Here is a 22,634-nt window from a genome sequence, read left to right on the forward strand (position 1 = left end):
CTGTCCGTCTCATAGGGAGATTTCTCACTCTCTTTCCTACACTCTGTCCATCTCTCAGGGAGATTTCTCACTCTCTTTCCTACACTCTGTCCATCTCTCAGGGAGATTTCTCACTCTCTTTCCTACACTCTGTCCATCTCTCAGGGAGATTTCTCCCTCTCTCTTTCCTACACTCTGTCCATCTCTCAGGGAGATTTCTCCCTCTCTCTTTCCTACACTCTGTCCGTCTCTCAGGGAGATTTCTCCCTCTCTCTTTCCTACACTCTGTCCGTCTCTCAGGGAGATTTCTCCCTCTCTCTTTCCTACACTCTGTCCGTCTCTCAGGGAGATTTCTCCCTCTCTCTGTCCTACACTCTGTCCGTCTCTCAGGGAGATTTCTCCCTCTCTCTGTCCTACACTCTGTCCATCTCTCAGGGAGATTTCTCCCTCTCTCTGTCCTACACTCTGTCCATCTCTCAGGGAGATTTCTCCCTCTCTCTGTCCTACACTCTGTCCATCTCTCAGGGAGATTTCTCCCTCTCTCTGTCCTACACTCTGTCCATCTCTCAGGGAGATTTCTCCCTCTCTCTGTCCTACACTCTGTCCATCTCTCAGGGAGATTTCTCCCTCTCTCTTTCCTACACCTTGTCCATCTCTCAGGGAGATTTCTCCCTCTCTCTTTCCTACACTCTGTCCATCTCTCAGGGAGATTTCTCCCTCTCTCTTTCCTACACCTTGTCCATCTCTCAGGGAGATTTCTCCCTCTCTCTTTCCTACACTCTGTCCATCTCTCAAGGAGATTTCTCCCTCTCTCTTTCCTACACTCTGTCCATCTCTCAGGGAGATTTCTCCCTCTCTTTCCTACACTCTGTCCATCTCTCAGGGAGATTTTTCCCTCTGCGTGCATAAGCCCGGGCATAAAGCCTCGGGAAATGGATTGTCTGGATTTACGGAGCACAGCGGCGAAAGTAGACAAGGGGCCATGCCAGTAAAACAGAGATCTGCTCTGCCTGGCTACATGTGTTTCATATCTACGACACGTGGGCCACCTCGCAGGGATGTGACTGTCAAAACAACCTGTGTAGCAAACGGACAGAGCAGAGTCTGAGGCTGGCTCTGTGGCTGGGATAGATCGTTTTCTTTAGAAAGGGCCCTTAAGAAAGCAACAACATCTTGTGTGTTAAGTTGGTTGAATGCACAAACAAATAACAATTTATTGCGACCTGCAATCTTATCATAGTGTATAATGGTTTGATAGAGTCATAATCTAGAGAAGGGGTGGAGTTGGATTTAAAAAGGGCCTCTCCCCTAACAGACATTTCAGTTCCTAATGGATTGAAACACACTTTACTTCTAATAGTTCTGTTTTTGGAAGTGCTAGACTGATCTTGACTAACACTGAATACCAGACATTTCCTGACCTGAATCTGAGAACCTGACACACTGTATGTTCTTCATCCCAGGGACGACTTCAACCTCAAGGTGTTGCAGGCGTTCGTGGACCTTCATGAGTTTGCGGATCTCAACCTCGTACAGGCTTTACGGTGAGCTGTTTCTGCATATTACTGGACTAAGATTCCCAGCTGTTCATCACATTTAAAAAAAATAATGTAGTAGTATTTATTATTGATAATGTGCAGTCAATACACTTTATAATGATGTCCTGCTGCTTTCAATACACTTTATAATGATGTCCTGCTGCTTTCAATACACTTTATAATGATGTCCTGCTGCTTTCTATACACTTTATAATGATGTCCTGCTGCTTTCTATACACTTTATAATGATGTCCTGCTGCTTTCTATACACTTTATAATGATGTTCTGCTGCTTTCAATACACTTTATAATGATGTTCTGCTTTCAATACACTTTATAATGATGTCCTGCTGCTTTCTATACACTTTATAATGATGTCCTGCTGCTTTCAATACACTTTATAATGATGTCCTGCTGCTTTCTATACACTTTATAATGATGTCCTGCTTTCAATACACTTTATAATGATGTCCTGCTTTCAATACACTTTATAATGATGTCCTGCTGCTTTCTATACACTTTATAATGATGTCCTGCTTTCAATACACTTTATAATGATGTCCTGCTGCTTTCTATACACTTTATAATGATGTCCTGCTGCTTTCAATACACTTTATAATGATGTCCTGCTTTCAATACACTTTATAATGATGTCCTGCTGCTTTCTATACACTTTATAATGATGTCCTGCTGCTTTCAATACACTTTATAATGATGTCCTGCTGCTTTCTATACACTTTATAATGATGTCCTGCTGCTTTCTATACACTTTATAATGATGTCCTGCTGCTTTCAATACACTTATAATGATGTCCTGCTGCTTTCAATACACTTTATAATGATGTCCTGCTGCTTTCAATACACTTTATAATGATGTCCTGCTGCTTTCAATACACTTTATAATGATGTCCTGCTGCTTTCAATACACTTTATAATGATGTCCTGCTGCTTTCAATACACTTTATAATGATGTCCTGCTGCTTTCAATACACTTTATAATGATGTCCTGCTGCTTTCTATACACTTTATAATGATGTCCTGCTGCTTTCAATACACTTTATAATGATGTCCTGCTTTCAATACACTTTATAATGATGTTCTGCTGCTTTCAATACACTTTATAATGATGTCCTGCTTTCAATACACTTTATAATGATGTCCTGCTGCTTTCAATACACTTTATAATGATGTCCTGCTGCTTTCTATACACTTTATAATGATGTTCTGCTGCTTTCAATACACTTTATAATGATGTCCTGCTTTCAATACACTTTATAATGATGTCCTGCTTTCAATACACTTTATAATGATGTCCTGCTGCTTTCAATACACTTTATAATGATGTCCTGCTTTCAATACACTTTATAATGATGTCCTGCTTTCAATACACTTTATAATGATGTCCTGCTGCTTTCAATACACTTTATAATGATGTCCTGCTGCTTTCAATACACTTTATAATGATGTCCTGCTTTCAATACACTTTATAATGATGTCCTGCTTTCAATACACTTTATAATGATGTCCTGCTGCTTTCAATACACTTTATAATGATGTCCTGCTTTCAATACACTTTATAATGCTGTCCTGCTGCTTTCAATACACTTTATAATGATGTCCTGCTGCTTTCTATACACTTTATAATGATGTCCTGCTTTCAATACACTTTATAATGATGTCCTGCTGCTTTCTATACACTTATAATGATGTCCTGCTTTCAATACACTTTATAATGATGTCCTGCTGCTTTCAATACACTTTATAATGCTGTTCTGCTTTCAATACACTTTATAATGATGTCCTGCTGCTTTCAATACACTTTATAATGATGTCCTGCTTTCAATACACTTTATAATGATGTCCTGCTGCTTTCTATACACTTTATAATGATGTCCTGCTGCTTTCAATACACTTTATAATGATGTCCTGCTTTCAATACACTTTATAATGATGTCCTGCTGCTTTCAATACACTTTATAATGCTGTCCTGCTGCTTTCAATACACTTTATAATGATGTCCTGCTTTCAATACACTTTATAATGATGTCCTGCTGCTTTCTATACACTTTATAATGATGTCCTGCTGCTTTCAATACACTTTATAATGATGTCCTGCTGCTTTCAATACACTTTATAATGATGTCCTGCTGCTTTCAATACACTTTATAATGATGTCCTGCTGCTTTCAATACACTTTATAATGATGTCCTGCTTTCAATACACTTTATAATGATGTCCTGCTGCTTTCTATACACTTTATAATGATGTCCTGCTTTCAATACACTTTATAATGATGTCCTGCTGCTTTCAATACACTTTATAATGATGTCCTGCTGCTTTCTATACACTTTATAATGATGTCCTGCTTTCAATACACTTTATAATGATGTCCTGCTGCTTTCAATACACTTTATAATGATGTCCTGCTGCTTTCAATACACTTTATAATGATGTCCTGCTGCTTTCAATACACTTTATAATGATGTCCTGCTGCTTTCTATACACTTTATAATGATGTCCTGCTGCTTTCTATACACTTTATAATGATGTCCTGCTGCTTTCTATACACGTTATAATGATGTCCTGCTTTCAATACACTTTATAATGATGTCCTGCTGCTTTCAATACACTTTATAATGATGTCCTGCTTTCAATACACTTTATAATGATGTCCTGCTGCTTTCAATACACTTTATAATGATGTCCTGCTGCTTTCTATACACTTTATAATGATGTCCTGCTGCTTTCAATACACTTTATAATGATGTCCTGCTGCTTTCAATACACTTTATAATGATGTCCTGCTGCTTTCAATACACTTTATAATGATGTCCTGCTGCTTTCAATACACTTTATAATGATGTCCTGCTTTCAATACACTTTATAATGATGTCCTGCTGCTTTCTATACACTTTATAATGATGTCCTGCTGCTTTCAATACACTTTATAATGCTGTTCTGCTTTCAATACACTTTATAATGATGTCCTGCTTTCAATACACTTTATAATGATGTCCTGCTTTCAATACACTTTATAATGATGTCCTGCTTTCAATACACTTTATAATGATGTCCTGCTTTCAATACACTTTATAATGATGTCCTGCTGCTTTCAATACACTTTATAATGATGTCCTGCTTTCAATACACTTTATAATGCTGTTCTGCTTTCAATACACTTTATAATGATGTCCTGCTTTCAATACACTTTATAATGATGTCCTGCTTTCAATACACTTTATAATGATGTCCTGCTGCTTTCAATACACTTTATAATGATGTCCTGCTTTCAATACACTTTATAATGATGTCCTGCTGCTTTCAATACACTTTATAATGCTGTTCTGCTTTCAATACACTTTATAATGATGTCCTGCTTTCAATACACTTTATAATGATGTCCTGCTTTCAATACACTTTATAATGATGTCCTGCTTTCAATACACTTTATAATGATGTCCTGCTGCTTTCAATACACTTTATAATGATGTCCTGCTGCTTTCAATACACTTTATAATGATGTCCTGCTTTCAATACACTTTATAATGATGTCCTGCTGCTTTCAATACACTTTATAATGATGTCCTGCTGCTTTCAATACACTTTATAATGATGTCCTGCTGCTTTCAATACACTTTATAATGATGTCCTGCTGCTTTCAATACACGTTATAATGATGTCCTGCTGCTTTCTATACACTTTATAATGATGTCCTGCTGCTTTCTATACACTTTATAATGATGTCCTGCTGCTTTCTATACACTTTATAATGATGTCCTGCTGCTTTCAATACACTTTATAATGATGTCCTGCTTTCAATACACTTTATAATGATGTCCTGCTGCTTTCAATACACTTTATAATGATGTCCTGCTGCTTTCTATACACTTTATAATGATGTCCTGCTGCTTTCAATACACTTTATAATGCTGTTCTGCTTTCAATACACTTTATAATGATGTCCTGCTTTCAATACACTTTATAATGATGTCCTGCTGCTTTCAATACACTTTATAATGATGTCCTGCTGCTTTCAATACACTTTATAATGATGTCCTGCTTTCAATACACTTTATAATGATGTCCTGCTTTCAATACACTTTATAATGATGTCCTGCTGCTTTCTATACACTTTATAATGATGTCCTGCTGCTTTCAATACACTTTATAATGATGTCCTGCTGCTTTCAATACACTTTATAATGATGTCCTGCTGCTTTCAATACACTTTATAATGATGTCCTGCTGCTTTCAATACACTTTATAATGATGTCCTGCTGCTTTCAATACACTTTATAATGATGTTCTGCTTTCAATACACTTTATAATGATGTCCTGCTGCTTTCAATACACTTTATAATGATGTCCTGCTGCTTTCAATACACTTTATAATGATGTCCTGCTGCTTTCAATACACTTTATAATGATGTCCTGCTGCTTTCTATACACTTTATAATGATGTCCTGCTGCTTTCAATACACTTTATAATGATGTCCTGCTGCTTTCTATACACTTTATAATGATGTCCTGCTGCTTTCAATACACTTTATAATGATGTCCTGCTGCTTTCAATACACTTTATAATGATGTCCTGCTGCTTTCAATACACTTTATAATGATGTCCTGCTGCTTTCTATACACTTTATAATGATGTCCTGCTGCTTTCAATACACTTTATAATGATGTCCTGCTGCTTTCTATACACTTTATAATGATGTCCTGCTGCTTTCAATACACTTTATAATGATGTCCTGCTGCTTTCAATACACTTTATAATGATGTCCTGCTGCTTTCAATACACTTTATAATGATGTCCTGCTGCTTTCAATACACTTTATAATGATGTCCTGCTGCTTTCAATACACTTTATAATGATGTCCTGCTGCTTTCTATACACTTTATAATGATGTCCTGCTGCTTTCAATACACTTTATAATGCTGTTCTGCTTTCAATACACTTTATAATGATGTCCTGCTTTCAATACACTTATAATGATGTCCTGCTGCTTTCAATACACTTTATAATGATGTCCTGCTGCTTTCAATACACTTTATAATGATGTCCTGCTTTCAATACACTTTATAATGATGTCCTGCTGCTTTCAATACACTTTATAATGATGTCCTGCTTTCAATACACTTTATAATGATGTCCTGCTTTCAATACACTTTATAATGATGTCCTGCTTTCAATACACTTTATAATGCTGTTCTGCTTTCAATACACTTTATAATGATGTCCTGCTTTCAATACACTTTATAATGATGTCCTGCTGCTTTCAATACACTTTATAATGATGTCCTGCTTTCAATACACTTTATAATGATGTCCTGCTGCTTTCAATACACTTTATAATGATGTCCTGCTTTCAATACACTTTATAATGATGTCCTGCTGCTTTCAATACACTTTATAATGCTGTCCTGCTTTCAATACACTTTATAATGCTGTTCTGCTTTCAATACACTTTATAATGATGTCCTGCTTTCAATACACTTTATAATGATGTCCTGCTGCTTTCAATACACTTTATAATGATGTTCTGCTTTCAATACACTTTATAATGATGTCCTGCTTTCAATACACTTTATAATGATGTCCTGCTGCTTTCTATACACTTTATAATGATGTCCTGCTGCTTTCTATACACTTTATAATGATGTCCTGCTGCTTTCTATACACTTTATAATGCTGTCCTGCTGCTTTCAATACACTTTATAATGATGTCCTGCTGCTTTCAATACACTTTATAATGATGTTCTGCTTTCAATACACTTTATAATGATGTCCTGCTTTCAATACACTTTATAATGATGTCCTGCTGCTTTCTATACACTTTATAATGATGTCCTGCTGCTTTCTATACACTTTATAATGATGTCCTGCTGCTTTCTATACACTTTATAATGCTGTCCTGCTGCTTTCAATACACTTTATAATGATGTCCTGCTTTCAATACACTTTATAATGATGTCCTGCTTTCAATACACTTTATAATGCTGTCCTGCTGCTTTCAATACACTTTATAATGATGTCCTGCTTTCAATACACTTTATAATGATGTCCTGCTTTCAATACACTTTATAATGATGTCCTGCTGCTTTCAATACACTTTATAATGATGTCCTGCTGCTTTCAATACACTTTATAATGATGTCCTGCTGCTTTCAATACACGTTATAATGATGTCCTGCTGCTTTCAATACACGTTATAATGATGTCCTGCTGCTTTCAATACACGTTATAATGATGTCCTGCTGCTTTCAATACACTTTATAATGATGTCCTGCTGCTTTCAATACACTTTATAATGATGTCCTGCTTTCAATACACTTTATAATGCTGTCCTGCTGCTTTCAATACACTTTATAATGATGTCCTGCTGCTTTCTATACACTTTATAATGATGTTCTGCTTTCAATACACTTTATAATGATGTCCTGCTGCTTTCAATACACTTTATAATGATGTCCTGCTGCTTTCTATACACTTTATAATGATGTCCTGCTTTCAATACACTTTATAATGCTGTCCTGCTGCTTTCAATACACTTTATAATGATGTCCTGCTGCTTTCAATACACTTTATAATGATGTCCTGCTGCTTTCTATACACTTTATAATGATGTCCTGCTTTCAATACACTTTATAATGCTGTCCTGCTGCTTTCAATACACTTTATAATGATGTCCTGCTGCTTTCTATACACTTTATAATGATGTCCTGCTTTCAATACACTTTTGGAGCCTCTGTTTTCTTTCTCATTTGTTTTTCCTGTGTTCTCTCTCTCTCTCTATGCTGGTGTAGACAGTTTCTGTGGAGTTTCAGACTGCCTGGTGAGGCTCAGAAGATCGATCGTATGATGGAGGCCTTCGCTTCGCGGTACTGCTCCTGCAACCCCGGTGTCTTCCAATCCACAGGTACACACACACACACACACACACACACACACACACACACACACACACACACACACACACACACACACACACACACACGTTGGACAGACCCTGTCATAAAGAGCAGCGCCAGACCACCCCTGCCTTAGATCAATGCGTCAGTCTCCATGTCTCTCTACTTTAAAACAGACCTTACTTTTAGGTATAAATTCTAAGGACGTGTCTCCACTCTAGAACTCTCTGGTCCTAAAACCAGTCTTTGTTGTTTAGTAAATGTTTTACATGCTATACCTCTTTAGGTGGAGTGGAGTGGCTCTATAAAACCTCTACAATACCCAACCCTACATGTACATTTGTCTTTGTGGAAAAGGAAGTCTTGAATTGCTATAACTATTAAAAACCCAAATACCGGTACACTCACATTTCTAGAATCACTCACTATCAGTCGGTACTTGACTCTCTGTCCGATGACTTAATGCACCATTAGCCTTTGTTGCTGACAGACTTGCGGTTCATTGTTGCTGTGTCATCACTACTGGTATGGCTCCTCTAATAAGGACTTTGATCACGGGTCAATAACAGAGGGTCATTAGTGACTAGTGAGGCATGCTCAGGCCACACGTTGTCTCTGTCCCATACCATCATCTCTGTCCCCTACCATGTGTCTGCCATGTACCATAAGGGATCATGTCAGGTCTATACAGTAATTTCTATCCTCAATGTTCTGTCCTTCTCCCCTACATCTTCCTAAACAACCAGGGGCCTGTTACAGAACATTCATAGAGAAATGTATTGTCTAGGACGTATACGATATTGTGTCATGTCAGCTCTATGTTCTATCTGCAGTGTTGTGTCCCCTGTCCCAGTAACCAGTGGTGGGTTGATGTGTGGTCTTGGCCTCATGAATATGGATGTGTTGCAGTGGTGACACGCTGACTTAGTTATAGCTGCTTCTGCTGCGTCCCCCTGGGGACTGGTGCCCTGACACACACCAGGTTAAAACGGCCAGGGGTTATAGAACAGAGTGGGGTGGTGGGGGAAGTGGGTGGTAGAGTCATGATTGCAAAGTCATAGCGACACACACAGACACACACACACACTCAACCCCCCCCCCCCCCCCCCCCCCCCCCCCCACACACACACACACTTCACACCACCTATCCCTGCTGTCCTCCCCAGACACATGTTATGTCCTGTCCTTCGCCATCATCATGTTGAATACCAGCCTCCACAACCCCAACGTCAGAGACAAGCCCCCCGTAGAGAGATTCATCTCCATGAACAGAGGCATCAACGAGGGAGGAGACCTGCCAGAGGACCTACTCAGGGTGAGAGTGTGTGTTTGGTGTGTGGAGTGGTGGGGGTTGGATATGGTTGATGAGTGTGTGTTTGGTGTGGGGGGGGGGTTGGATATGGTTGATGAGTGTGTGTTTGGTGTGGGGGGGGGGGGTTGGATATGGTTGATGAGTGTGTGTTTGGTGTGTGGAGTGGGGGGGGCTTGGATATGGTTGATGAGTGTGTGTTTGGTGTGTGGGGGGGGGGGGTTGGATATGGTTGATGAGTGTGTGTTTGGTGTGTGGAGTGGGGGGGGGGTTGGATATGGTTGATGAGTGTGTGTTTGGTGTGTGGAGTGGGGGGGGGGGGGTTGGATATGGTTGATGTTTGGTGTGTGGGGGGGGGGGTTGGATATGGTTGATGAGTGTGTGTTTGGTGTGTGGGGGGGGGGGTTGGATATGGTTGATGAGTGTGTGTGTGGTGTGTGGAGTGGGGGGGGCTTGGATATGGTTGATGAGTGTGTGTTTGGTGTGTGTGGGGGGGTTGGATATGGTTGATGAGTGTGTTTGGTGTGTGGAGTGGGGGGGGGGGGGGGGTTGGATATGGTTGATGAGTGTGTGTTTGTGTTTCTCCTACGTCACGTAGAAGCTTTACTCTCTTCTATCAACTGATACTGTAGCAAAATGCTAGCTCATCTAATGTGCTGTTCTTTCAGGCCAGTAATGCTAATGATGAACATTATTATCTAACAAGCTCAGAGAGATAATCACACAGCCTTCAGCTCAACCGCAGTTCAAAGGGCACACATATAACACACATTCTTGCAGTTGGCTTGTTGTTCCTTTCTCTCCCAACAGTTCTCAAAGTTGTAACTCAGATTGTCAAAAGTGTCCCAAGTATTTAACACCCAGTTTCAGCCCCTATGAATGAGCACACCCTCTTTCCTTTTCTAACAAGTCCTTCTTAGAATCTTGTTCTGTCATGTTTTATGCACTGTTGATTTAGTTATGGACTGGGATGGCTGTTAGAAGATGCAGGAAGTGGCTGTTCAAGTGGTAGGAGTTTAACACTAATGCTTTCACCGCCTTTTCCCCCATCACCATCTCTATCTCTCTCTCTCTCTCTCTCTCTCTCTCTGTCTCTGTCCCTGTCTCTCTCTGTCTCTCTCTCTTTCTCTCTCTCTTCATCACTCCCTCCTCATCTCTCTCTCTATCACTCCCTCCTCATCCTTTTCTCTCTCTCTATCACTCCCTCCTCATCCTTTTCTCTCTCTCTATCACTCCCTCCTCATCCCTCTCTCTCCTTCTCTCCATCACTCCATCCTCATCCCTCTCTCTCCTCTCCAGAATCTCTATGAGAGCATTAAGAGTGAACCCTTTAAGATCCCAGAGGATGATGGGAACGACCTAACTCACACGTTCTTCAACCCAGACAGAGAGGGATGGCTGCTCAAACTGGGTTAGTAGAGATAAGAATGCAGTCCCTTACTAAGAATGCCTGCATCACACCCACCTCTCTGTTCCAATGGCTCCATTAGCATACTACTTACAATGAAGCAATGTATTGGAGATTCAAGTGCTATGCTATTGCTATGCACTGTTTTGGGTTCCTCTTACACCATTCTCTTGCTATGAACCAGTACATTGTTTCACTGGCTGACCCGTGCAGCTAAGATCCAGATTCTGCTGTAGACTGTAATGTTGCAGTCTCTCAAGCAATGTGTTTTGCTGTAGACTGTAATGTTGCAGTCTCTCAAGCAATTCGTTTTGCTGTAGACTGTAATGTTGCAGTCTCTCAAGCAATGTGTTTTGCTGTAGACTAATGTTGCAGTCTCTCAAGCAATTAGTTTTGCTGTAGACTGTAATGTTGCAGTCTCTCAAGCAATGTGTTTTGCTGTAGACTAATGTTGCAGTCTCTCAAGCAATGTGTTTTGCTGTAGACTGTAATGTTGCAGTCTCTCAAGCAATTCGTTTTGCTGTAGACTGTAATGTTGCAGTCTCTCAAGCAATGTGTTTTGCTGTAGACTAATGTTGCAGTCTCTCAAGCAATGTGTTTTGCTGTAGACTAATGTTGCAGTCTCTCAAGCAATGTGTTTTGCTGTAGACTGTAATGTTGCAGTCTCTCAAGCAATTAGTTTTGCTGTAGACTGTAATGTTGCAGTCTCTCAAGCAATTAGTTTTGCTGTAGACTGTAATGTTGCAGTCTCTCAAGCAATTAGTTTTGCTGTAGACTGTAATGTTGCAGTCTCTCAAGCAATTCGTTTTGCTGTAGACTGTAATGTTGCAGTCTCTCAAGCAATTCGTTTTGCTGTAGACTGTAATGTTGCAGTCTCTCAAGCAATTAGTTTTGCTGTAGACTGTAATGTTGCAGTCTCTCAAGCAATGTGTTTTGCTGTAGACTGTAATGTTGCAGTCTCTCAAGCAATGTGTTTTGCTGTAGACTGTAATGTTGCAGTCTCTCAAGCAATTCGTTTAGCTGTAGACTGTAATGTTGCAGTCTCAAGCAATTAGTTTTGCTGTAGACTGTAATGTTGCAGTCTCTCAAGCAATGTGTTTTGCTGTAGACTAATGTTGCAGTCTCTCAAGCAATGTGTTTTGCTGCATGACTCATGTACAATATGAACAAGGTTCAGTGTTCAGGGTTCTCTCACAGTGGGCTGTTATCTGTAGGGTTGTCTATTTTAAACCTCCAGATTCAAGGTTTACAGGATGTTGAAGATTCAGGAATAAAGATTTCACAATCTTTGGCCAGTTTAAAGGATATTCGAGCAGGATTTTATGTAAATGGTTGTATGTTAAAGTTGAAAGAATCACCATGGTAAATCACCATGGTAAGGTGCATTTGAGGTCGCAACTGTTAGTTACATAACACTGTATGACCCAGAGACAGGTAGCAATGTCTCTCTACACACAGTCAAGCTGACCTGTTACCATGGTTGCAGCATTAATTGAGGGAGCGGTCATCATCAGCTCTCCCACAATGCATTGATCACAAAATAACCAACCGGGGGCTGTGGAACTGACGGGTGTCATAGCAACACTCAAAGACAATCATTTAATTTGTTTATATTATACAGAGCTCTCGCCTTCCTAAATATAGTAGTGCAGTTTCCCACATTTGAACCTTCTTATCACATTTTGTTTCTCTCCCATGTTTTTAATGTTTTATTTGTTTACATGGGTTTTTGATTGTCATCCCTTGTCTCCCCTTCCTCCTCACCAACATTATCTTGGTGTGATATCTTTAGAAATGTATTTGGGGTTTTCTGGTTGGTCGGCTGTAAGGTTGCATACACATTATTTTCTGTTGTGCTTATTCTCTCTGACCTCTCACCTCTCCTGTCCCTAACCTCCATCCCTCCATCTCTCTTTTCATTCCCTTCTCCCATTATCTCCATCTCAACCCACTTCTCATTTCCTGTTTTTATTGCGTCCTCCAGTCCCTGACACGGAGTGTTTTGGACAGGTCCCTGTTTCAACAGCCGTTGTAACGCTGCCATCCAACTGCCTTATTATGACTTGTTAGGGTTAAAGGCCAACTCAGTGCAGGTGGGCCAAGCCTTGTCACACACACACACACACACACACTGGCTCAGACATGCTGCACATTCCACTGGCTCTATGTAACGTCTCTGCAGTCTCATCAAACCCAGTATATATGTTTGCAAATAGTCCCAGTGTGCCTTAAGACCTGTGAATGATTATATTATAGTGCTTTCTCTACCCAGGCAGTTTACAACTGGACTTTTCTCTGTAATAATTCTAATTTGGCCCAGTACAAATAAACGCTGAATGCTATGAACAAATTAGTCTCCTTTAGAGAGGATCACTCTGTACACTGTGGAAATTAAGAGAAAGGATTTGAAGCATTTTACCTCATGTAAATATGCCAGGCAAAACTCCCCAGAAAAGTCTATGAAAACAGCGTGTATATGATTAATGACTTTTTAGCATGGATTTATCAACTAAAAGACAGAAAGGAAATGAGAGATTCAATGAAATGAATAAGACCGAAGATGGTGCTAAAAACTCTCTGGTAGTACTTAGTGTGCTTTACAAACATGTGTTTTTCCATGGACACTACTGCCCTAAGGGATGGTCAGTGATGAGCCCTGTAGGAATGTTGGGACAAAGCTCTCCCACAAGAACGTTGTTAGGACAAATCCCACTCACACACACCCAGGAAACCACAGGATGCACAGTCAGCCTGCCACACCACATCCTATGACATGTCTCACCTGGAGGGCAAGAAAAACAGCAAGCGGAAAACAGGATCATTCCAGATATTCTCAGCTGTGGATTAATAACTATCAATTGTAGAAATAGAATGGATAGAATGGAGGTGCAAAAGACAACCATCACTTTTAAAGGCTGGTCATGGCTCACATCAAAACAATTATCCCATCTCTGCGTCTGGAACATGGACTTCCTGACGGGCAGCCCCCAGGTGGTGAGGGTAGGTAGCAACACATCTGCCACGCTGATCCTCAACACAGGAGCCCCTCAGGGGTGTGTGCTCAGTCCCCTCCTGTACTCCCTGTTCACCCACGACTGCATGGCCAGGCACAACTCCAACACCATCATTAAGTTTGCAGATGACACAACAGTGGTAGGCCAGATCACTGACAACGACGAGACAGCCTATAGGGAGGAGGTCAGAGATCTGGCTGTGTGGTGCCAGAATAACAACCTCTCCCTCAACGTAACCAAGACTAAGGAGATGATTGTGGACTACAGGGAAAGGAGACCCGAGTACGCCCCCATTCTCACTGACGGGGCTGTAGTGGAGCAGGATGAGAGCTTCAAGTTCCTTGGTGTCCACATCACCAACAAACTAATATTGTCCAAGCACACCAAGACAGTCGTGAAGAGGGCACGAAAAAGCCTATTCCCCCTCAGGAGACTAAAAAGATTTGGCATGGGTCCTCAGATCCTCAAAAGGTTCTACAGCTGCAACATCGAGAGCATGCTGACTGGTTGCATCACTGCCTGGTACGGCAATTGCTCTGCCTCCGACCGCAAGGCACTACAGAGGGTGGTGCGTACGGCCCAGTACATCACTGGGGCTAAGCTGCCTGCCATCCAGGACCTTTACACCAGGTGGTGTCAGAGGAAGGCCCTAAAAATTGTCAAAGAAGTGCCAAGTCTAGGACAAAAAGGCTTCTCAACAGTTTTTACCCCCAAGCCATGAGACTACTGAACAGGTAATCAAATGGCTACCCGGACTATTTGCATTGTGTGTAGCCTCGCTACTGTTATAGCCTCGCTGCTGTTATAGCCTAGCTGCTGTATATAGCCTCGCTACTGTTATAGCCTCGCTACTGTTATAGCCTCGCTACTGTATATAGCCTCGCTGCTGTATATAGCCTCGCTACTGTATATAGTCTCGCTACTGTTATTTTTCACTGTCTTTTTTTGTGTGTGTGTGTGTGTGTGTGTGGTGTGAGTGAGTGAGTGAGTGAGTGAGTGAGTGAGTGAGTGAGTGAGTGAGTGAGTGAGTGAGTGAGTGAGTGAGTGAGTGAGTGAGTGAGTGAGTGAGTGTGTGAGAGAGTGAGAGAGTGAGAGAGAGAGAGAGAGAGAGAGAGAGAGAGAGAGAGAGAGAGAGAGAGAGAGTGTGTGTATTGGTTGCTGTCTTCCAACAGGGAAGTCTTCTCAGCATCCCTGCCTTGCATCTCTGTGTGTTTCATTTCAGCCGAACGCTGCACTGTATTGGGCTGTAGTTGCCTGAGGGGGAACACTGTTAAAAACTATTTCAACTGTGTGTTGCCTCCCCTCTATACCCCTCAGCTTTGGTATACCCATGCTACAAAACTCTTTGCTTGGGGGGTTTGGTGTGTGTGTGCATTTGTGCTTACAAATGCGTTTGTGTGCATGTGTGTTATTCTTCCAAGGGTGCTTTAGATGCCAAGTTAGGTTCATATCAAGTGTGGTGTGTACCTTCCTTCTTCTGGAGAGCCAATAGCATTTTATTCCGTTGCCTTTAAAAAATGAATGAGCAAAGTTAGCAATAATTCAGGAGTTGTGTGAGTGATCATTTAATCATTGAATATTCTCTATGCAGTAACTGGAAGACATGGTTTAACCAATCACGTTGCTGAACAAATCCTGTGATGGAATTGCATCACCTCTCAATCAGTGGTGCCAAGTACCAACAGCAGAGTTCATTGGCTTTGATCTTTCAGTGTCTTAGGTCCACAGGAGGAGGATGGGGTGTTTGAGAGGAAGTGTAAGGTCTCTCTCTCTCTTCTCTCCTCTTTCTGTCTCTCTTTTCTCTCTCTCTCTTTCTCACTTTTCTATTTCTCCTGTGCCATTGGTATACATGCTTTATGTACATTATATAGATTTTCTGCCATTGTTTGAGACAAATCTCTCAGCAACTTTATTTATTTATCTTGGCTGATTTATAACACTAGAGCTGTCATGTTATTGTGGTCAAGGCGGCCATTACTTTGCCTACTTTCCAGCTCTGGTCTTGTTGGAGTGCCTTCCTCCTGTTGTTCCTACTGTGAGGAGTATGGTGGAGGCTGTCAGTCTGTCACTAATTCCATTGTGTCATCACTTCCTGTTTCCCATTCCTATTTCCTGTCTCAGGGGGAAGAGTGAAGACCTGGAAGAGAAGGTGGTTCATTCTGACAGACAACTGCCTGTACTACTTTGAGTACACAACAGTAAGTGTGTGTGTGTGTGTGTGTGTGTGTGTGTGTGTGTGTGTGTGTGTGTGCGAGCGCAGTATTGTAGGCAAGTACGCTGCCTGTGTGTTTGTACAGGCGTTTATATGTGGTAGTATAACTGGAAGCTTTTTATCAAAGCATTTGCCTCTCTATCCAGAGATAGCTGCTTTATCAGCAGTCTGTCCTCTACCCTTGTATTATCCTAGAGGATCATATCATTATCTCTCTGTCCTCCAGACTGTCTGCCTGCCAGACACTGACATCATTAGTTATATTAGACAGAGCAGAGCAGAGGGGAATGAAGGTTGTTTTCCAGTCTATGAAACAATGTCACAGATCATGTCTTGTTCTCTCTCTCCTCCAGGATAAGGAGCCTCGTGGGATCATCCCCTTAGAGAACCTCAGTATCAGAGAGGTGGAGGAACCCAGGAAACCAGTGAGTGCTTCATGATACTGCATCACATCCCTTCTGAAACCTTATTATGTCACTATTATATTAGGAGGTACTGGTAGTCAACCTCATCCACAAGGTTCCACTCACCCAGTGGAGAAGCCCAACTCATGATATCACCAGGGGTCAAAAGTCAACATAGTCTTCCATATTTCTAGCCATGTATTTGACCTGGAATATGTAACCTAGTTGAGGATAGGGTCTCTAATTGTTGGGCAATACAACCACCCTTTCACCTCCACCTTGTTGGGATTATGCTACAATGCTAGTACCCACTCAACTCAACCATCTCCTCACCCATCAGAACTGATTGCTGGGGAAAGACACTAGGGTTTCCTAAAGTGTTGGACCACCCTTTCACCACTACCTTGCACCCCCCAGAACTGCTTCGAGCTCTACAACCCCAACCACAAGGGTTCGGTGATCAAGGCGTGTAAGACGGAGGCGGACGGCCGGGTCGTCGAGGGCAACCACACGGTGTACAGGATATCGGCGCCCACGACTGAGGAGAAGGAGGAGTGGATCAAGTCCATCAAGTAAGATTCCTGAGCGCCACATTTACTATTTATGCTGCAAGGCTAGTTAGCTTTCTGGAACTACCCACCACATTCACAATCTAGGCTACAATGCTATTTAGCTTCCCTCTACTCCCCACCACATTTACTATTTAGGCTGCAAGGCTAGTTAGCTTCCTGGAACTACCCACCACATTCACAATCTAGGCTACAATGCTAGTTAGCTTCCCTCCACTCCCCACCACATTTACTATGTAGGCTACAACGCTAGTTAGTTTCCCTCCACTCCCCACCACATTTACTATTTAGGCTACAGTGCTAGTTAGCTTCCCTCCACTCCACACCACATTTACTATTTAGGCTTCAATACTAGTTAGGTTCCCTCCACTCCCCAACACATTTACTATTTAGGCTACAATGCTAGTTAGCTTCCCTCCACTCCCCACCACATTTACTATTTAGGCTACAATGCTAGTTAGCTTCCCTCCACTCCCCACCACATTTACTATTTAGGCTACAATGCTAGTTAGCTTCCCTCCACTCCCCACCATATTCACAATCTAGGCTGCAATGCTAGTTAGCTTCCCAAAACCACTCCCCAACACATTCACTATCTAGGCTATAATGCTAGTTAGCTCCCCCAGGGGAAATACGGGACGGATTAGTTATCGCTTAAAGCACCCCGGGGGATGGGGATCGAGCCCAGCTAGCCTGGCCAGGAAAGGAGGCTCAAAACTGGGCTAAAGCCCCATCGCTTCCCCCCTGTTGCCACAGAGGCTAACCATTACCATGCCGTGTGTGTGTTATCTTCTCCAGAGGGAGTCGATAAGGATTTAGCCAAGATAAAAGGCTTTTATGTCAATCACATTTCCTCAGTAAAATAAGGATGGTCGTATAGTCACGCTCCTTATCCGCTTATCTTTAATCGCGATTTAGGACAGTCTTTAAACAAACAGTTAAGACTACTTTTAGGGGACCATCTGTGTGAGTTTGGAAAATTCTGAACTGGGCTATGAAGCTCTTATATAACTGTATGAAATACATGTTATGTAGGCTAACTCAATATATTTGCTATACTGTAGCTCCATTGTAATAAGTCAATATTTGGTATCACATTCATATCCATTTCAATGTGTCGCAATGTCTTTTCATGGATATACTTCATCCTATTACATTCTCTGTTTAATTTATTTCCAGAAAGAAAGGCGCCCCGGGGTTTCTTCTTTTGTTTTTCTGAAATTAGGTTGCGGTAAATAACCAAAAGCAAAAAAAAAAGGAGAGGAATTGTTGCCATAGCTCAGAGACATAGTCGTATATGGGGGACAATGTAAAGGGAGTAAGAGAGAGAGAATCCGCAGTGGGGGGTTGAGCCGTTTCTGGCTTTGTGCTGGTGCTAACAGGATTTTACACCCGTGAAACTGAAACTGCGCTCTGTGCCGGAGCCAGAATGGCTCTGTGACTCACTTCGCTTTGTACCGAGTGCCTTCTCTCCCAGAAAAAGAGAGCTGGAGTGTCGATAATTTAGAGCACTATTGTTTGCCCTGCACTCCAACCTATAAACTTGGAAAACTGCAGAGAGGAGAGAGTGCTAGAATGAGAACACTTGGAAGGGTTCTAGAACAGGGAATCAGGGAACGACATTCCACAGAATCTCTGAAAGAGATGGAACCGGAGTGCTGAGGAAAATAAGAAAAAAGGGGGTGGGTAGGTTTTCTTCAGAAACCATGGAAACAAAACTAGGTCACCGAACAAACTTTTTTATTTTTTTCATCTAGTTAGTTAAGGCAGGGGTTAGTATAAATGTGGCCACATTTCCATATCAAAGATGCTCAAGTTTCCCCCTGGCGTATTATTATATATTTGTTTTGATTGGCTGTTCCAGGGCGAGCATCAGCAGGGATCCCTTCTATGATATGTTGGCCACCAGGAAAAGACGGATTGCCAACAAGAAGTGAGCAGGGACACCCCTCATCCCAGGACACCCCAAACTGGGACACCCCAAACTGGGACACCCCTCATCCCAGGACACCCCTCATCCCAGGACGTCCCAAACTGGGACACCCCAAACCCCCCTTCCTCAGCCCACCAATCCTCTTTCCCAGACAGACCTTACTCATGAAGTTAAACACCCCTTCCACACTCCCCCTCCCTCCCCCCTCACCCATCCATCCCTCCCTCGACTCCCACGGACAGACTCCACTCATGAAGTTCCCTCCCTACTATCCCCCCCCCCTCCTCCCTCCCCCCTCCCTCCACTCCCACGGACAGACTCCACTCATGAAGTTCCCTCCCTACTATCCCTCCCTCCCCCTGGACCCCCAGAGCCCAACTTGTCACTAGAGAGATGATGGTCAACCAAAGATAGCCATCTGACCCTTCAGACCCTGATAGAACTCGCACCCGGTCTTGAAGACAACGAGGACAGTCTCCGGTCTTGAAGACAACCCCCGTCCCCATTCTGGACACTTCCCCAGCCCTGGCTGCAGTACCAGGGGCTGGAGTTACAGGGACATGACGTCCCAGGACTAAAGCAGAGGGCCAACACAGGGAGACATCCCTCTATAGGACCTGTGTGGTTCAGCCACACTACAGATTACCGAGGGAAGCCAGTGGGATGTATTAACATGTATTAACACACATTCTCTCTCTCTGTCTCTCTCATCTCTTTACTCCCCCACACTGCCCTCCTGTGTTCCCCACATTCGTTCTGATTACATCCATGTGTTTCTAGCAGGGGTTGGAGCAGAAATGATTTCCCAATCGTTCCATTCCGAGCAGAAACCCAATTTTTTTCATTCTGTTCCAGTGTTCCGACCAGAAAATACAGTTCTGAACCAGTTCCAACCATCAAAAAGTAACAGCTTATATATATCCTTTTCATAAAATGTTTAACCTGTGAAATCAACATGTATTTAGCAAATTTTTACTCCAACAATTTTTACTCCACCAATTAGTGCCGATAGAGCAACTTGCTATGGAACGGGTTAGATTGTTGTTTACATTTTTATTTGGTCACATAAGTGCAGGTGTGAGATGCGACTTATTTAAATGTAATGGGTGGGGCAAGAGTGAGAGAGAGGGGTGGACATGGAGGGGGCTTGGCTTGAAGCTCTAAACATCATAACAGGTCTTGAATTAGAATGAGTATTATATACTAGAATTTATATTAATTTATTTTTGGAACTCAAAAGAACATTGGTTCTCAAGATTTGAAAACAGTTAAGGGTTATGTTATGTTCCGGAACACTAGGGATCACTTTTGTACACGGTTCTGTTTCTGTTCCTCAAAACATGTATTTATTTTTCTGCTCTGTTCCCTGAACTGGTTCCAACCCCTGCTTTCTAGGTCTTCTGCATTTGGGCGACTTGAAAGGCAAAACTGCAATTTTTCACATACACATGCATGTATGTCTGTTTATAGATATACCATAAAGTGCATTTAGAAGTGGGTGTGCTAACTTGTGTGTGTATCTACACAGTATATATGCATGTATGTATGTAAACACAGTAGTGCGCAAGCCAAGCGCAGACATTAAACACAACGACTGTCTTAATGTCATCTCTGACATCCATTATACAGAAAGGTTTGTGTGTGATCATTTATGAAGATGGTAGAAAAACCGAGTTCCTCTTGTGAATGTTCAGATGGATGGAAAGACATGGCAGAAAGAGGAGAGTGAGAGATGGAGGGAGGGAGAGAAAGTTCCAGGGCTGCAGTAACTGTACATGAACATGTGACCTGACCAGGAACAAATCTGGGCCTTACACTCCTGGCCCTAAACATAAACCATGTAATCATCCCACTATGGTGCTCAACTCTTTTTCCCAGGTGCCATTGCAGCAGTTCTGCTGCAACCTCAGAATACAATGCTAGGTTAGTGCTGAAATTAGGAAGACAAAACCTAGAAAAACTACAACATTAAAGTCTTGAGTCAGCTGGACTGATTCCAAACATTGTGCGGACCACAGAATATTAAAATGTGCATACTTTTTATCTTTGGTTGTGAATTATAGGGGTGGTTACATGGACCTATATTTAGCCTATGATTGGAGTTACTCCATTTTCAATGGCGTGTCTGCAATGCAATTGAACGTCCTTTGAAAATGTGTTGTAGTCTAAGAGAATGCTTGAATATGGGTTTGTGAAACAGCCCAATAAGGGTACCAGTCATTTTAAGCTTTTCTTTCAGTGTCTCGAGGTCCAACAGCGCCAACAGCGCCAGTGAGGGGCGATGCATTGATGTGACCCATATGCTTTTCATTTGTAACCTAAGATCCTTGCTTGCTTTTTGTGTTCCCCTTACAAAATATAATCTATTATCTTGTTTGTATTTATTTTCTTTGTCAAATGGTTCCATTCTGTCCGTAAGCGTTAACTAAAGACTTAAGTTATGTATATGTAAATAATGTAGAGGTTTTATGGGTCTCCTTTTTGTTGTTGTATGAATACTCTGAAACATGTTACACCTACTGGCTGTACTTTGCATCAGGTCAGTTTGAGGTCTTCTGTACACAAGTCAAAAACAAATACTATATAACGTGATGTCAGGAAAAGTCCATTTCCAGCAGGAATGAGGATGATAATGATGGCGATGAGGGTGATGATGTGGATGAATAGGATATGGGTGGTAGTAATACTGATGATGGTGATGATGATAAGGCAGATGTTGAGGATGAATAGGACATGAGTGGTAGTAATATTGATGATTATGGTGATGATGATGATGATGATGATAAGGCAGATGTTGAGGATGAATAGGATATGGGTGGTAGTAATACTGATGATGATGATGATAAGGCAGATGTTGAGGATGAATAGGATATGGGTGGTAGTAATATTGATGATGATAAGGCAGATGTTGAGGATGAATAGGACATGGGTGGCAGTAATATTGATGATGATGGTGATGATGATAAGGCAGATGTTGAGGATGAATAGGATATGGGTGGTAGTAATATTGATGATGATAAGGCAGATGTTGAGGATGAAGAGGATATGGGTGGTAGTAATATTGATGATGATGGTGATGATGATGAAGCAGATGTTGAGAATGAATAGGATATGGGTGGCAGTAATATTGATGATGATGAAAATTATGATGTCCGAACTATAATGCTGACTGATGAAGTTGAATCCAGTACTTTTTCTATGTGTTTGTAAGATATGACCCCTGATCTCAGGGCAGAATATTACCTACTACTGCCCCTTGTGTGGGGCTATAGCTAAATGAACTTTTCTATCTCTGTAAAAGCTATTGGTCACATTGTACATTACGTGGAAAGCTACATAAAGTATACAAAGACTACA

The 22,634-nt window shown here is 41.6% G+C and overlaps 1 protein-coding gene across 1 annotated transcript in view; it reads left to right on the forward strand.

The window, feature by feature from the left end:
• cyth3b (cytohesin 3b) overlaps positions 1 to 22,632 on the forward strand; it is a 54,800-nt gene extending 32,168 nt beyond the window's left edge. Inside the window, exons 6-13 of the mRNA XM_031814320.1 lie at positions 1,443 to 1,523; positions 8,324 to 8,436; positions 9,595 to 9,743; positions 11,037 to 11,148; positions 16,281 to 16,357; positions 16,725 to 16,796; positions 17,193 to 17,347; positions 19,209 to 22,632. Of these exons, the coding sequence (XP_031670180.1) occupies positions 1,443 to 1,523; positions 8,324 to 8,436; positions 9,595 to 9,743; positions 11,037 to 11,148; positions 16,281 to 16,357; positions 16,725 to 16,796; positions 17,193 to 17,347; positions 19,209 to 19,281 (832 nt within the window). The 3' untranslated portion in view covers positions 19,282 to 22,632. The remainder of the gene's footprint in view (positions 1 to 1,442; positions 1,524 to 8,323; positions 8,437 to 9,594; positions 9,744 to 11,036; positions 11,149 to 16,280; positions 16,358 to 16,724; positions 16,797 to 17,192; positions 17,348 to 19,208) is intronic.
• The last annotated feature ends 2 nt before the right edge of the window (positions 22,633 to 22,634 follow it).

This window comes from Oncorhynchus kisutch, unplaced genomic scaffold (genome assembly GCF_002021735.2).
Source record: "Oncorhynchus kisutch isolate 150728-3 unplaced genomic scaffold, Okis_V2 Okis06b-Okis10b_hom, whole genome shotgun sequence".
NCBI lineage: Eukaryota > Metazoa > Chordata > Actinopteri > Salmoniformes > Salmonidae > Oncorhynchus > Oncorhynchus kisutch.